Here is an 18,649-nt window from a genome sequence, read left to right as displayed (position 1 = left end):
AAATATTATCAATATTTTGCAATAAATTGGAAAACCTACATGGGAAACCTAGAAATAGCAGAGAACTGTTTTTATTTTACTTTACTTTACTTGTATGACATTTAAAGTATGTAAGGTAGCACAACTAGATCTCTTTCATTGAATCCAAAAGGTTTTAATTATATTTTGCTACATATAAAGCTATTTTAAAGATTTTGAAGTATCAAAAGGTCATTTGGTTTAACGTCCAAAGGCCAATACAGCCACTTCATTTGTGATTAAAATATCTTAAACTGTAATAAATGTATATATTTTTTATTCTGGCATGATTTTATATCATCATTTATCAACATAGTGCAAAATGGTATTAAAATTATGTGTAGAAGTCATTGCTTTGTTATGAGAAAGAATGTCCGGAAAAATGAATTTCATTGATGTCATTCGGAGTAACCAATATAAAGGCACCATTTTGAATCAAGTCATGTGGTCAATATCATGTGACAGGATGTGACATCATTCAGACAACTGCAAAGGACCACATGATCATGAAGCAAAGTAACTATTGAAAAATTCATGTTTTCACTTGCTCATAGACATGTCCCGAAACATCAGGTCATTTGGTACAACCGCTATAAAACATGGAAAGTGTTGTAATATTTTAAAAACTTGACTAAATATAAAATGTTTGATTGTCCGTTAGCTAGATATCAGCATGTTGGCATTGTTTCAAAACATCGTCATTTGGTATAACCAAAAGTGTAATTCTGTAAAACTGAAATTTTGGTTAAACCGAATGACTTTTTTGGTGACAAATTTTGTCCATCTGCAATAACTTTTAAAAAATTATAGAAATTTCTATAGTCTGTTTTTTTTAAAGGTGCCGTAGAACGTCTTTTTAAAAGATGTAATATAAGTCTAAGGTGTCCCCTGAATGTGTCTGTGAAGTTTCAGCTCAAAATACCCCATAGATTTTTTTAAAATTCATTTTTTTAATTGTCTATTTTGGGGCATAATTATATATGCACCGATTCAGTGCGCGGCCCCTTTAAATCTCATGCTCCCCTCCCCCGGAGCTCACACTTGCCTTAATCAGCATAAACAAAGTTCACACAGCTAATATAACCCTCAAAATGGATCTTTACAAAGTGTTCGTCATGCAGCATGTCTAATCGCGTAAGTACAGTGTTTATTTGGATGTTTACATTTGATTCTGAATGAGTTTGATAGTGCTCTGTGGCTAAAGCTAACATTACACACTGTTGGAGAGATTTATAAAGAATGAAGTTGTTTATGAATTATACAGACTGCAAGTGTTTAATAATGAAAATAACGACAGTCTTCTCTGTGAATACAGTAAGAAACGATGGTAACTTTAACCACTTTTAACAGTACATTAGCAACATGCTAACATTAAGAAAGACAATTTACAAATATCGCTAAAAATATCATGTTATCATGAATCATGTCAGTTATTATTGCTCCATCTGCCATTTTTCGCTGTTGTTCTTGCTTGCTTACCTAGTCTGATGATTCACCTGTGCACAGATCCAGACGTTAATACTGCCTGCCCTTGTGTAATGCCTTGATCATGAGCTGGCATATGCAAATATTGGGGGCGTACATATTAATGATCCCGACTGTTATGTAACAGTCGGTGTTATGTTGAGATTCGCCTGTTCTTCTGAGGTCTTTTAAACAAATTAGATTTATATAAGAAGGAGGAAACAATGGTGTTTGAGACTCACTGTATGTCATTTCCATGTACTGAACTCTTGTTATTCAACTATGCCAAGGTAAATTCAAATTTTTATTCTAGGGCACCTTTAAATGTTAATTTCAAAAATGTGTAATTGTATGAGTGCAAATGTTTTTAAAATTAATTTTCTTTGTCATAAAAGCTTTAACAGTTAAAACTAATACAAACTTTGAAAAAAAAAAAAAAAAATCATGGGAATTCCATGTTGTTATCGCTCAGAAATTGAATCTCATTGAGAGCAATATCTATAAAATATTTTTATTGATATTGCACGTCTATCCGGAAATCTAGAAAATTCATGGAAGTTCATTGGTCCAAAAGTGTGTCAACCCTGTCATTTAGTCTCTACAATATGAGTGAGTTTACAGTTGAAATGCAAATTTTGTAAATGAATAGCATCGTGACCAAACCCAAAACCTTAATGGCAGGTTTTTCTGGCTCCTGTCTGACCCTTGAGTTCTCCTGGTGCTCGTGTTTATGAGCTCTCATAAAGTCCTGCAGCTGGTGAGTCACATAATATACGTTTCTCTGGCCTGCGTCCTGATAATGTGAGTCACGCAGGAGATCCTTAATCTGATGCCTCAATTTTGACTGTAAAATGAACCACTTTGATTGTATTAAAGTGCTGTGTAATATTCAAAACTGACTCACTGACTGAACATACAGGTTTAAAAGAGTCTGCAGCAGTGCTCATGTAATCAAAGTCTAGGATTTTGATATTGTGACATTTTGTGGGATAGCTGAGAAGAGGAAGTTTCAGGCAAATACATAATTTATCTGAAATTGCAGAGCTGTAAGTAGGGGGTTATTTGTATGTGGACATGACGAAAGTGGATGACTTGAGGATAAACGAGTGAGTCACGAGGTTAATGTAGTCATTTGACCCAATCATTTTGACTGATTTGGAGTTATTTGTCCTTGAGCAACATTGGTCACATTGACTGTATGTTTGCTGTTGTGTGCAACCATCAAAATGACAAAAAATAGATATTTAGTCTATTGTCTTTATATTATTATCAAAGACTTTATATATAGAAAGAAGGTCCACTCGTATTACTATGAATGGGAGAATGCAACACACAATATGGTGAAATAAGTCCCGCCTTCTAAATAAAATAAACATGCAATAACTTTACCAATTAGTTAAAGTTAACTAAAAGCATTTATTATTACTTAATGATACTTTCTACATTTGCTAACCATCAAAAATAGTGTCTGTTGATATTTAATATGCCTGAGCTAACATGAACTAACATTGAACCATTGTATTTTAATAATTAACATTAACAAAGATTAAAAATACTGTAACAAACGAGTTGCTCATTGTTACTTAATTTTAGTTATGCATTAACTAACGTTAACTACTGTGACCTTACTGTAAAGGGTTACAATTTTGCTGGCTGTTGTTTACATTGGCACATGTAGCACAGATGCTTCCTTGTTGTACGTCGTCATCTGGATTTGCTTGTTGATCAGGACAGACCCGAGCGCTCCACATCTAAAAAAACACTGGTTTAACCGGCTCAACCGTCTCCTGTTTTTATAGTGGCAGATACTGTATCTCACAAGAAAAAGTCATGTGAGGACATTTGGTTACATATTAGATTAACGTTTGACCTAGAAATGAAAACTGCCATTATTCACCCTCAGGTCTTTCAACCCTGTATGGTGTTATGCGTTTCTCTGGAACAATAAAGGAGTAATAGTGACACATCTTCATTCAGAACAATTTATAGATACCATGTCTTTCAAGCTCCGAAAAGGACAATAAAAAGTACCATTTAATAGAGAGGTGTCAACTCGAAAGACTAATTCGCCCCTGGTTCCCTCAAGATTTTCCTGTGGTGTTTATAATGGGTTTTTCAATTTATGAGTAAAATAATGTCTGTGGTAAACGTAACTTGATGATACTTTGACGTTTTTTACACACCTACACCACAGACGTTCTTATCTAGTTACATATTAGAAACTAGGGCTGCACGATTAATTGCAATTAACCTGAAATCACTCTAACCTCTTGTCCAACAAAAGACAACATTAAATAACATGTTTTTACTCCAAACTCACTTCATAGAGACAGTTGAGCATCCTTCTGAGAGATGATGTGGCTTCTTACACACAGTAAGGCACACAAAATATTATTTCATAGTATTCTATACAGTGATAAAGGCTATGTCGATTAGCTTTAAAGTATAAATGTGCTTTATTATCATGAAAATACCCGAGAAGGCTTGAAGAACTCAGATAAACCATATATTGTCATAGTCGTGTGTTTATTATCATGTTTAATCAAAGCATTTCAATCTTCTGTTTATTCAGCTACAGCAATAGTATGATGCTCATAGGGATTTCCTGGAATGATGTGAATTATATCGTACTTCTGCGAGGCATATTTGGAGCTTCTGCACGTGAGCGCCCTCTGGCTTTCAGATGGAGCAGCATTTACTACTGATCACAGAGCCGTGCGTCACTGACAAGCTGCGCATAAAAAATCGCCGCCTTTGCCAAATCGCATGTGGTTTAATTTCAATTAATCGTGTAGCCCTATTAGCGTTCAAGTATTGTCAAGTCATGTTTACCACAGACCTTATTTTACTCATAAGGCGAATGTGATTTTGCCAAGTGCAACAAGTTCAATATCTTTGTTGATCCTGGAACAACTTTACAACCAACCAATCAGATTTGAGGAACAAGTTTACAGTTTATGTGAAGTTCAGTCTCACCACCAGGGTAGGTGTTTCTACATCAGTAGCTGCTTTTCCATTACCCTTTAAATTGCGTAAATTGAAATTGCAAAATGAAAATAAGTCCAATGGAAACTTTCGCAAAAAAAAAAAAAAAACATATCGCAAAAAGTTTTTACGCTCACATGGATGGTTTTCAGGCAATTCGATAAAGGAATATTTAGCAAAACTGCAATGAAAACAGTTTTTTCGCATTTACAGGTCACTTGATGTACGTAAAAGTCAATCATTCTTTAAAGGTGTTTGGACAGAAGGCAGAGTTCTTGATTAAACTCATAAAAGACAAAAGAAAAATACTGGATTCTAAACAACAAAGAAATGCCACAATTGATCAAGACCTTGAAGCAGATATGAGGGAGAAACACCCAGAAACATCTCATCAATGTCTGCTTCCAAGTATAAGGGGCTTTCCTTGCCATTAATTTTTGGATAACATGCCTACGTCTCCTTCTATTAAAAATAATGGCTAGTGCAGTGGCTGCGATATACTTAAACATACTAACATCTGTTGCCATGATTTTTGGAATGACTTATAGCGAGAGGAATAAGTTACATTTTAGTCGCATAACATCAGTTAATGGAAACAGTGTCATTTTGCAATAGTTTTTTTATTGACATATAGAAAACATTGCATTATGTGCAAATCTGTAATGGAAACCCGGCTATTGTTATTCACTTATCATTACCCTCTGATTTTAAGGATAACTTATGGGTAAGGTTAGGGTTAGGATTACATTTTCAGACAGGAATGTTGATCCAGTGTCAACAAAAGATGTTGATCTAGGAACATGTCTTGCTTTGCAAAGTCATGGAAACCTTACTCAAAAACCCTACTGTAAAACTCCATAGGAAAATCTTGAGGGAACCAGTGGCGAATTAATCATCCCTAGACCACTTTATATCCAATGAATGTAATGCTAAAAGTTTCTTGAAAATATCATATTTTTGTTGCACACACACAAAAAACCATTATGTGGGTTTATAACAACAAGAGGATGAGTAAATAATAACACATTTCATTTTTGGTCAAATATTCCTTTAAAGAACCTCACTTACTTGCCGGTTTATGTGTGTGTGTGTGTGTGTTTAATTGGATTTAGGTTGTAAATCCCAGTCGTGACCTGGCTGAATTCCCAGCTTTGCAGAGTGTCTCATTAGCTTTTCCTTTTAACATTATTTTCTTTGCGGAAAATGAAATACCTAGTGGTCATGATATCATTAACTTATGTTTACAGTAGGCTGACAAATCCGAAAATCAATTATTTTAAAGGTCAAATGATGAGCCAGTGTCCATAGCTTATTTAAAGGTCACATGGTTTTGTATGATTGCTTAAATGGTTAAATTTCACATCGATTAATCTGTCTTTATCAGTTTGACCCTCAAACTTTCTGCGCACTGAATTGATCGCATATAAAAATTTTCTTTTCTTTGAAGAATACAATGTTTTCTTTGCTAAAGTAGGTAGTTTCCTGGGTGTTTTTAATAATTTGATTTAATTGTTATTTAAATATAATTATTAAGTAACTAATAAAATTATATTAAAATTAATTTTTTTTTTTTTTTTTTTTACATTTCTGTGCAATAAATTGATTGCTTATAAAAATATGAACATTTTACATTTGTCTAAAGAATGTGTTTTTCCTGCCATGATGCTAGAGTGTTATGGGTGGTTGCCAGGGTGTTGCTAAGGTAATCTGGAGGGTTTCTAGGTGGATTAATACAAAATGATTATCTATTAGGGGCCAAGCAATAATCATTAGTGTTCTTGTTCTTATACTTCTTCTGTTCTTGAGTCTATGGAAGCCCATAGAATCACTTGCGGGAAAGTTATGAAATTTGGCACACAGATAGAGGATAGTCGGAACATTAATCATAGCAATTTTGGAGTCTCTAACTCAATCCCTCTAGTGCCAACACCTATCCAAAGTTGCGCTCACGTTTGTGTTAATAACTTTTGTTAAAAAATTCTGTTTTCCTCTGATTCCTTGGCTCAAGCTGATTCGATTCCATCATGAAAAAAAAGTCCGCCATTTTCAAAAAAAAACAAAAAAAAAAACTTTTTCTAACTCCTCCTAGACTTTTTGTCCGATTTTCACATAAATTGAACCAGATCATCTTCAGACCATGCCGACAAAAAGATATGGAATTGACATCAATTTGTCAAACCGCTCTTGAATAACGCGCAACCGAACTCGACTAAAAGCACACTAAAATGTATGTGAGGCTATATCTCTGCAATGCTTTAGCGTAAAATGCTATGTATATATATTTTTTTTGCTGTATATTTACATAACTCTGTATGCGTCTTCAGCACCATGCCCTGACGGTACTCAAAAAGTTTTGGGGCAACGCTACCTTGTGGTCAGAAGCTATAATGAAATTTCCAAAAAACGCTAATAACTTTTGATTAGAATAGCCTATTGTAATAAAATGGATTCCTTGGGTCATCCCGAGAACATGGATACCAATTTTGCAATAGTCAGCCGAACTTCCTGTCCACCATTTTGATTTTCTGTAAAAACATACTTTAACTCCTCCTAGACTGTTGGTCTGATTTTCACCAAAATCGAATCTTCAGACCATGCCAGTAAAAGTGTTTGGATTTCGTGCCGATAGACAAAACCATTTTCGTATACCACAGCAACAGATTTGATGGCATGATGCCAAAACAACTCTGAGGCTGCATATTGGCCTAAAATGATCTTAATGTGTCTTTAATTGCTCATTGTTGCAGTTGGTCTGATGCTCACAGCCATGATTGAATGACTTATCATGACTTCTCTGTGCTTGGCCCGTAATTGCTGCTTGCAGCTATATTTATAAATGAGTATTATTAAAATACAATTATTGTAATTATTAATTAACTAATATATAATTATCATATTAAAATTGCATGACACTAAAACACATTTTAAACTTTTTGTGTACTGAATTGATCACATAACAATATGAACTACCATTTTTCTGAAGTTTTTTTGCTGCAGTGATGCTAAAATGTCGTGGGTGGTTGCCAGTTGTTGCTAAGGTGATCTGGGTGGTTGCTAGGTGGTTTCTTTCTGTCTGGCGTGAAAAGAGTCCCCCCTCGAGTCTTCGATGTTTAAATAGTGACGTATGTGGCACTAATGATATAACGTCTTGTTTTCCAGTCCGTGGCTTTGAAACAGAGGAGCAGTTTGAGGAGTTTGTGAAAACTGACCCACAATCAGGCAAGATCTTGGCAGCCATTGTGTTTGAACATCCTTTCAGCCACGACGATGAGCCTCTTCCTCTGCAGGTGAGACTCTCAAACCAGACAGACATGTGTGTTAATGCATTAGCATTCCTCTGGGCTTTCAACCAATCACAGTCTTCCTGTTTACCTCCTCCTGTTAGCCAAGATCAACCTGTACAGCTGCATACTGAATGCTTTAATTCGTTGTGTGGATGAATCTCGTGAAGAAATGTCACTTCAATGTAAAAAATAAATAAATAAATTATAAATAATATATATAATATAAATATAAATATATATATAATAGATACATTACCAAATGTATTAGTATTTAAATAAAATTAATTTAATTCAAAATTAAGTATATTGAATTATTTTTATTAATTAAAAATTACATATTTTGCATAAAGAAAATGAAGCTTATTTATTATTTTTGCATTGTAACAATATTTGCATGAATTTACATGATAATTAAACACATTTCCTCTCAAATTCTCATTAATGCAAAACTCCATGCTATTTACTCATAATACATTCCAAATAAAAAGTTTGGAAAAAGTTTTTTGAAAAAGTTTTTATTTTTAAACTTAAAAACTGCATAAATTGTATTTACATTTCATTTGCATAAGTATTTTTATATCCTTTTGATTTTAGAAAATTGGTTGGAAATAATTGACAAATGATCCAAAAATAGGATTATTTTAACATATACAAAACTGTTTTCTTTTGATTTTGGTGTGAAACAGCATGTTTTTGTGGGAGTCGCATTTGTGCATCTTTCATGATGATTACCGTTGCTTAAAGCAGTGTTCCTGAAGAAAATGTGCTTTTCTGAACATTTGAGGACAAAATAATCTGTTTTTCAAAGAAGTGGAAAGTGCAATGTCAAATCTCAGGCCATTAGTGCTCTAGCAACATATACCCTCAAACCATATTGGTTTCATGTCTCTGACGCCTGCTTGTGTGTTTATGAACCACTGATTCTTCCAGCTGAAGCCGTTTCAGCCATTTTGAGATGCTCTTCTTGAGGTTTCTTTATGTGTCTAATGGAGAGATGAGGTCTGGTCTGGTCTCTTCTCATAAGGACATGAGTGAATCATCATCTCTCATGATGAAAGCTCTCGTTCCTCGGTCACGGGCAGCGAGTCCTTCGCTGAGGGTTTATTGAGTTTACCGCATCTCCGGTGCAGGTCCTGCATCAGCCTCGATGGAAAGCACATGTCTGTGTAAAGTGTTCATAAAATATATTTTTTTGTAACTCTTAACTTATAAGAGTTAAGGTTTTATAATTGATTTACACAGAAATTGGTTTTCCTCATGTGTTAAATAAGGCCCAAGATGTCTCACTGTGTGTATAAAATATTCTTCCAAAGTTACGGATTTATATTTCCAGTAGACGTGTGCATTTTTGTCGGTGACTAATTGAATATTTTGTCAGATGAACAGTTGACACTCACCTGGGAGTAGATGCTGAATTGAATTTGATTCAGATAAAAACAAGGCTGTATTTATTAGAAAAAAATAAATTATTATGATAAAAATCTGTGATGGTAATTTCTTAAATTTTGTCAGGAAATCTTATTCATCCCCTGAGAGAAAAAAACTCCTGTATATGTAAGCTTGTTTCCGCCACTGAGTAAAAAATAAAAAAGGAATAATTGTGACTTTTTATCTCGCAAATTTGACTTTTTTTCTCAGAATTGCGTGATATAAACTCACAATTGCGAGTTATAACGTCAGAATTGTCAGTTAAAATGTCAGAATTGCAAGATATAAACTCACAATTGTGAGTTATAAAGTAAGAATTGTGAGTTATAAAGTCAGAATTGCGAGTTATAAAGTCAGAATTGCGAGTTATAAAGTCAGAATTGTGAGTTATAATGTCAGAATTGCGTGATATAAAGTCAGAATTGCGAGTTATAATGTCAGAATTGCATGATATAAAGTCAGAATTGAGTTATAAAGTCAGAATTGTGTTATAAAGTCAGAATTGTGAGTTATAAAGTCAGAATTGCATGATATAAAGTCAGAATTGAGTTATAAAGTCAGAATTGTGTTATAAAGTCAGAATTGTGAGTTATAAAGTCAGAATTGTGAGTTATAAAGTCAGAATTGAGTTATAAAGTCAGAATTGTGAGTTATAAAGTAAGAATTGCATGATATAAAGTCAGAATTGTGTTATAAAGTCAGAATTGAGTTATAAAGTCAGAATTGTGTTATAAAGTCAGAATTGTGAGTTATAAAGTAAGAATTGCATGATATAAAGTCAGAATTGTGTTATAAAGTCAGAATTGAGTTATAAAGTCAGAATTGCGAGTTATTAATGTCAGAATTGCATGATATAAAGTCAGAATTGCATGATATAAAGTCAGAATTGCGAGATATAAAGTCAGAATTGTGAGTTATAAAGTCAGAATTGAGTTATAAAGTCAGAATTGCGAGTTATAAACTTTTTTCCTTAGAATTGGACTTTATAACTCGCCATTGCGAGTTTATATCTAAATTCTAAGAAGTCAGAACTGCTATTTTTGTCTCACAATTGTGAGTTAATATCTCACAATTCTGACATTTTATAACTCAATTCTGACTTTATTTCTCACAATTGTGAGTTTACATCTTGCAATTGTGAGACAATCAGAATTGTGAGATGAAAAAGTCGCAGTTACCCTTTTTATTTTTTATTTAGTGGCGGAAACAAGCTTCCATACCTGTACACTTCTCTACACTGGAGAATTATGAATTTGCTTCAAATTTCTTTAGAGAGAAGTATTATTTTTTTTCTTTTTTTGGGTGTTGTAAGCATTAGTGAGTACACACATATAATGTAATGTAACTACATGTATGAATGAAACACATGTTACATTACATGACGTTCTTATGACATTCCAGATTGTTTTTTTTCCCCCTAAATCAGCCCTATAAAAAAATTGTCTTTGAAGTACAAGACATATAGAACTTCAACTCCTCACAGCTGTAAAATTAAATATTACATGCACTCTGAAGTATATATTGAGAATTATTCAATATTATCTGATGTGGTAACCATATGGTTTTAGTTTCAAACCCCATAACAGTTGATCGATGTGCTATTAATCAAGACTCTCATGTTATTCCAGAGGATTAATAGATGAACTCTTAAGCCTGGTTGTACAAAAATCATATGCTTAATAACCCTTGATGTCGTGTATGGCAGGTCAGCTATCATCTGCGCTTCACGTACAGTCCCAGAAACGCTCCGGCTCGCGAGAAGTCCGAGCTCAACCCCAACTATGATATGGACTGGCACACGCTCAGCTTGTTCCCGCTGTTCCAGCTGCCCGGGCCCAGAGAACAACACGAGCCATACGGCGGCACACCAGGTCAGTCAGCACTGGTGCATTGTGGGAAATGTTGGTGGTAAGGATTCATTGTTTTATGTTAAACATGGAAAAGTAGTCATCAATATCATGCATTTCCCTGCAAGAGTATGTCTGTAAATGTATGTGCATATCTGCTAAATGCCTTAAAATATATGTTTCAAAGATAACAGCCACAAAACTATATGCATACCAGTTCATTAAAAAGCTCTGTAATCAAGAATCACCCATCAATGTACAAATTAGACCCAATAACTTCTTTGTTTGCGATCAAATTTTTTCCTTGAACATACCACCTTTACTGTCAGTTACCATCAACAGATGAGATAAACCAGCCTGTTCTCTCATCTCTGCTTCTTTAACGATCTCTTCCTGTATCGGTGGCTTCCTGTGACGGTGCTAGCTATTGATTAGGAAGTAATGTGGATTAGTTAGCTTTCCCTTTGCCCGACAGCCTACAGTGTTGCCGACAGCTTCAAAACGCCTGCAGCATGTCTGTTATTAATCATGAGCACTGCGTTAGTGTCCTGTCTGATCTTTGATGACTGACAACCTCTATTTTTGGCATAGTGCTACAAATTACAGCTTGATCTCTACTTCCATGACTCTTCAAGCTTCAACGTCGTCCTTTCATCTGCATTTAATTGCATTGAGTTGCTTTATACTGGAAGTGCAAAAGACCGCATAGCGAGTGTTTTGATCTTAGAGGGTCATTATGGTTTGAAAAGCCATTAGGAGCAGCGAGGAGTTTTGAATGAATGTCTACGCTTTGAGAAATAGTAACTTCCTGAAGCTCAAAATAAATATTTATAGGTGTTTTAAAGGATTAGTTCACTTTAAAATGAAAATTACCCCAAGATTTACTCACCATCAAGCAATCCTAGGTGTATATGACTTTCTTCTTTCTGATGAACACAATCTGATTTATATTAATAAATGTTCTGACGCATCCGAGCAGTGAACGGGACCAACGAGTACAAAGCTGAAGACAGTGCATCCATCCATCATAAACGTACTCCACACGGCTCCAGGGGATTAATAAAGTCCTTCTTGAGCAAAGTGATGCATTGATGTAAGAAAAATATCCATATTTAACAAGTTATGAAGTAAAATATCTAGCTTCCACCAGACCGCCTTCCATATTCAACTAACGAAGAAAGTGTAACACCTCTCGCAGGTCAAAACACTTACGCTACATCCTAAGCTTTCCCTATTCAACTTATGAAGAAAGTTTAACACCTCTCACAGTTCACAACGCTTATTCAATTTACGAAAAAAAGCGTAACTGACGCAACATAACAAACGGGGGCTCGTCCGGGATGAACCCGGGACCTCTCGCGCCCCTAGTGAGAATCAGAAATGTGAAGCTTGTAATTTTATAAAAGCATTTACATTGGTCCTTCTGTTAAAACTTCTTTATTTTTCAAGCTGAAATCTGTTTAAATCATAAATTTACAGCCATTTTCAGGTTATTGTTTATGGTATTGTGTGCTGTAAAGGATAGTGAGTGATTATTTTTTTATTTATTTTTTTTTAACACTGAAATAATTTTAACACACATATTGTTTACATTATGAAATTGCTTTGTATTTTTTGTATTTCCCAATTTATTTCATATGGCAGTCATTTTTGGTAGCTAAGAACACAAGTGTGACTATTTTGTATAGTCTTTTTGATATCAAGTCCAGTTTTTGTGTGGGTTTACATAGCAAGTGGGACAAAAGTCACCAAGTTTCATTCTCTTCAGATTAATTAAAATATAAAAAAAAAAATCCAAATATAAATTTTTTTGGTTTAAAAAGATCGAATAATACATCTTTTTTTAAGCTACTTAAATTTCTGTAACACAGTTCATAGATACGGGAAGAAGGAGGCGGGAACCGGCAAACATTCAAACAAACTTTAATATATAAAATAAACAAAGAACAAAACGAAAGTAATGCTGGCAGTCCGTCACGGACGACTGCCGGCCACATAAACATAATGAAACACAACATAAAATCCAGGCCTGGTCCTCTCTCGTCCTTCACTGTCGACGCTCCCCTTTTATGCTTCCAGAACTCCTCCGTGAGAGATACGAGACCGGTGCAACACGCAGCTGACGCTCGTTAACACTCGCGCCGTTCCCTCACGGCTCTCGCCCGCCCTGCTCGTCACAATGTCTTATTTGAATTAAGGTCTGATCCTGGCTTAATCTAAGTCCTGTCTGTGAAACCAGTCCTATAATTAACGTATCCGTCTGTCTGACATCTCTTGACAGGATATTACCGCGAGGGCTTCCTGCAGGTGCAGCACTCGGTGGACCGAGCCATCATGAAGGCCTACAACAGTACGAAAGCGGCGACCCTCTTCAAGCAAACGCAAGTACTGCTTTCCCGCTTCCCTTACCCAGCGTTCATCTATGACGTCTTCATCCTGGCCATCCAGAACCAGCTGCCCCTGCTGCTAGTGCTCAGCTTCACCTACACGTCTCTAAATATCGTCCGTGCCGTGGTCCAGGAGAAGGAGAGGAAACTAAAGGTGAAGAACTTGTTGGGTTGAAAGAAACTGGATTATGTTGGTTTTAATGCAAAACGTAAATATAATGGTCATGTGTCTATTGCAGGAGTACATGCGAATGATGGGTCTCAGTAACTGGTTGCACTGGAGCGCCTGGTTCCTCATGTTTTTCCTCTTCCTTTCCATCTCCATCTTCTTTGTCACTGTACTCCTCTGCGTCCAGGTAAACAGAGGCACTTTGGTGATATAATCTGTTCTTTGTTAAGTACATTTTGCTTCTATAAATTCCATTATAATCTTTTCATTTCTGTCTTTGTTTTTTAACTTCTTGATGACTCAGCATTATGCTTGAGAATTGAGAACCAGTTTATATTCAGAACAAGTTCTGCTTGTTTCATAAAAACACTGCAACCACATCATGATATTTAGTTCTGTCAACATTTCTCGAATGTCTGTTTTTTTTCACTGATACAGATGGTATTGGTGTGACAGCATGTACTCACAGATACAGTATGCATTTAGTTTTGCCTCCAGTATTGCATTTTTAAAAAAAATATTTTTACCTATTTTTGTAGTATAAAGTTAAGACCAATTAATTGTGTCCTCAAAAACATGACAAGAATCGCTAATGAAATCACTTTACAATAAAGATCTTTTAGTTAACATTGGTTAAAGCATTAACTAACAATGAGCAATACTTTTGTTACAGTATTTATTAATCTTTGTTAGTTCATATAAACTGAGGTCCTTTAAATAATATTAACTGATACAACTTTTGATTTTTAATAACGTATTAGTAAATATTGAGATTAACATTTAACTAAGATTAATTAATGCTTTAGAAGTATTTTTGTTAGTTCATGTTAACTAATGTTAACAAATGCAAACTTCCTTTAAAAAGAACAGAAATAGGAATAATTATTAAAATATAAAGCACTTAATACAAAACTAATTATGTGCATGTATAATTTAGTGCTGTCAAACGATTAATCGCATCCAAAATAAATTTGTTTACATAATATGTATACTGTGTATATTTATTACGTATATATAAATATACACACACATGTATATATTTAAGAAAAAAAAAAAATAATAATAATATTTATATATAGATGTGTTAAATTGATTAAAAAAAAAGTGATAGCAAAGATTTATATTGTTAGAAAAGATTTATATTTTTAATAAATGCTGTTCTTTTTAACCTTTTATTCATCAATGAATCCTGAAAAAAGTATCACAGGTTCCAAAAAAATATTAAGCAACACAACTGTTTTCAACATTGATAAAGTATCAGATCAGCATATTAGATTGATTTCTGAAGGATCATGTGACACTGAAGACTGGAGTAATGATGCTGAAAATTCAGCTTTGCCATCACAGGAATAAATTACATTTTAAAGTATATTAAAACATAAAACCATAATTTTAAATTGTAATAATATTTCACAATATTTTATATATATATATATATATATATATATATATATATATATATATATATATATATACATATTTTTTGTTGTAGTTAAATATATACATGAATCATGATTAATCGTTTGACAGCACTACAATTCAAATAAATACTTGTATAAAACTTAAAAATAAAACATATTATTTAGTTGTTTTCTTTAATTAGTAATTTGCATGTATTAAATGAAATTTGGCCATAATAATAATCATAATAATAATTTCAACAGCACCAAAAATGTAATCAGTGAATCATTACTGGAGTGCAGTGAATCGTTAATAGATTCATTAAGGAATCTGAATCATTAAGTATAATGAGAATCAAATTGATTCCCATCTTTAGTATTCCACACCATTTGCTAGTTTTGCCAAACAGTCATATCTACAGTAGATAATGTATGTTTTGTTTTCTTTTAGGTGAGTCCTAACGGAGCGGTGTTGACCTACAGTGACCCCACGCTGGTGTTTTTCTTCCTGCTGGTGTTTGCCACAACTACCATTAACTTCAACTTCATGATCAGCGTGTTCTTCTCCAGAGGTTAGTTCTCCATCTACTCTTTCTATCTCAGAACGTAATAGTCATTACGCTGTATTCTCTGTAGGACCATGATAGTGTACATTTGTAGCGCTCATCTGCACACGCACGCAGCGGTTTTTAATTTGAGCAGGCTTATTTCTGTGAGAGACAAAGCCTCATAATCAAAGGAAGGAGATAGTAGAACGTGAACGAAGAGCAAGAAAAGGTGATCGAAGGAATGAAGGCACAAAATAGGACTCGTTCGGTCTATCTTTGTCATAACATAACGAGTTACTGATTGTTACATTTACACTTTGCATGCATAAAGCTTTTGAAAATCAGCTCTGCATTGTCCATAACCTGCTTTAGTTCTTTCTTTTCTCTGCAAAACAAAACCACAAACTGTGTGTAAAAGCAGGTAACCAGCTGTGGAAAATGTTCAGGTAGCAGTTATTGACCCTTTTTGCTGCTTGAAATGCTTTTAGTGAGTAAAAGCAGAACTCGTGGCTGGACTTTATTGCGTTTGATTGGCGCTTATGTGCGCGGCAGCCCTCAAGTGAGCTAATAATAAGATCTGTATACCTGCTTTAAGAGGAGATCCATAGAGGTTCATCATGCTTCAACTGTTCATCCCAATGAAAAGAAAGAATATAAAATCAAATGGCCGTTGGTGTACAGACCCACCATTTTGTTTTGTGTTTTGTTCACAACTTAGTCATTATGGAAACTACACAGTTTTGAGAATGTCTTTTTACTTGAAAAGGCTGTTATGTATTGTTTGATGGAGAGATTTTGCATTAAAGTGGATCTGTTATGCACTTTTTCAAAGAATTGATTTTGTTTTTGGGTTATACTAGAATAGGTTTTTGTGCTTGAATGTTCAAAAAAACACATCATTTTTCACTTATTTGTCATTGTTGCAGCACCTCTCTTCCCAGTCTGTCAGTAAAGGTTTGTTTAGTTGTAGTCTCTAAGAACCCCCTCTTTCAGAAAAGCACAGTGTGCTCTGATTGGTCGGCTGGATCAATGTGTTGTGATTGGTTAACTGCTTTAAGCGTGTTTCATAAATGTCAGGCCCCTTACCATAACCGCGAGCTTCAACACACTAATAACTAACTCAACCAGGCTTTGCCCCTTTATTTTGCGAATACTTTGGGTGGGAATTATTTAAATGAGGAATATTGTGATGTGTTCACAAACACTGCTTACTGATATAGAGAATAACGCCCTCTGGAGTGATTTTGTGCTTTGTAACTTCACAGACCTTTTTCATGCTCAAACAGCAACATTACACACTATATAAAGTAGAAAATGTAAAAAAAAAATAAAAAGCATAATAGGATTTTAACAATGTTTAAGAAGGAGGCAGGAACTGGCGAGCGTTCAATGTAAAACTTTAATCACAAAATAAACACATAACAAAACAAAAGTAAAGCGGTAGCCCTGTCACATAAGTTAAACCAAAATTACCAATGTAAATGTCCCAGGCCTGGTCCTCTTTTGTCCTTTACTGTCGTCACTCCTCCTTTCATTCTTCCGGATTTCCTCCGTGAACTCGAGACCAGTGTGGCGCACAGGTGACGCTCATTAACCCTTGCGCCACCTGCCTCGCTCCGTGCCCGCGGCTCTCTGCCCCACCCTGCTTGCCACAAGGACCCCTTTAAATCTGTAGTTCATCCACAAAAGGAATATTTAGTAGGAGATTTTCTAGGCTGTTCATTTCCAGACAATAAAAGTGGAGGGTGACCATTTCTACAAGGCTCCAAAAAGTCAAAATGAAACAAAATTTTGTGATTTGTGTGAGGAACAGACATAGACTGTAAAAAAAAAAAGATGGACGACGCACCTTCACTCTCTTCCATTGTAGTAAGTGACGCCACCAGTGTCCCAATATGGTGCTGACATCTTGAGTCTCGAGTCTGCGCATAGTGAACTCGAAGTGGAGCCGCGATATAATTGCCCGCCCAAACTCAGAACAACTCATGTCGGTGTGAAATAAACAGTTCTGGAAATGTAGAAATTAAACTTAAATCTCCAATCTCCTCCCGAAGATCCAGAAAACAGTTAAAATTTCCATGCTTTCAGGCTTTAAATTCTGATATAGCAAGAAACATGAATACCTTTCAAAATATGTGTGTACTGCATGAGGAAATGAGGCTTTGCATGTCTATATTGCTGCCACAGGTACTGTAATATCATATGTTTGCTGTCATCAGCAGAGTTATGTGTACATTAATCTGCGGCACACCCAGTGCTTTTAAGAGAAATGGTTTCTTGTTTAGACTCCAGGCAAATGCTTTGGTTGACAGTAATATTTTAGATGTTCATAGTAGGATTTACCAATTCATAAAGTTCATGTTTCATTTGCCCAGGGCATCTTCAGTTAGCTTTTTGTGTTTTCAAATTTAGTCCAACCATTTCTGAAACAAAATGAATATAAGAGATCATTCATACTCCATTAATTTCACCACAAAATAAAAAAGAAGTATTTTGCCTAAAGAAAATGGAAAACTAATTTCGGACTGCTCAAGTTGGTTGGCTGATCATCCGCATTTTCAGAATCCGGCTCGGGCTCGAACTGAAACATTATTAAAGGATTAGTTCTCTTCCGAATTAAAATTTCCTGATAATTTACTTACCCCCATGTCAGCCAAGATGTTTGTCTTTCTTTCTTCAGTCGAAAAGAAATTAAGGTTTTTGAGGAAAACAGGATTTTTCTCCATATAGTGGACTTCAAGTGGGCCAACGGGTTGAAGATCAAAATTGTTTCAGTGCAGCTTCAAAGTGCTCTACACGATCCCAGCTGAGGAATAAGAGTCTTATCTAGAGAAACCATCAGTCATTTTTCTAAAAAGAATAGAAATGATATAATTTATAACCACAAATGCTCATCTTGCACTAGCTCTGCGATGCACCATGCATTTTGTAATCACGTTGGAAAGGTCATGTGTGACGTAGGTAGAAGTACAAAGTTTATCATGCAAGTCACTATTTGAGAAGCTTTTATTGATGTGAATTTATACGGCTGATATATGTGATGTAGATCAAGGTTAGCTACTTTTTCTTACAGCACAGTTACATGTCTGAAATCGAATCTCTGCGGTTCAACGACCTCC

At 34.9% G+C, this 18,649-nt stretch overlaps 1 protein-coding gene across 1 annotated transcript in view; it reads left to right on the top strand.

Moving 5' to 3' along the window:
* Window positions 1-18,649, top strand: part of abca3b (ATP-binding cassette, sub-family A (ABC1), member 3b) — a 53,181-nt gene that overhangs the window by 4,292 nt on the left and 30,240 nt on the right. Inside the window, 5 exon segments of the mRNA XM_048201790.1 lie at window positions 7,627-7,754; window positions 10,885-11,050; window positions 13,308-13,567; window positions 13,653-13,769; window positions 15,434-15,554. Of these exon segments, the coding sequence (XP_048057747.1) occupies window positions 7,627-7,754; window positions 10,885-11,050; window positions 13,308-13,567; window positions 13,653-13,769; window positions 15,434-15,554 (792 nt within the window).

Source organism: Megalobrama amblycephala, linkage group LG1 (assembly GCF_018812025.1).
Source record: "Megalobrama amblycephala isolate DHTTF-2021 linkage group LG1, ASM1881202v1, whole genome shotgun sequence".
NCBI classification, from domain to species: Eukaryota; Metazoa; Chordata; class Actinopteri; order Cypriniformes; family Xenocyprididae; genus Megalobrama; species Megalobrama amblycephala.
This window is presented reverse-complemented; position numbering and strand designations above follow the sequence as displayed.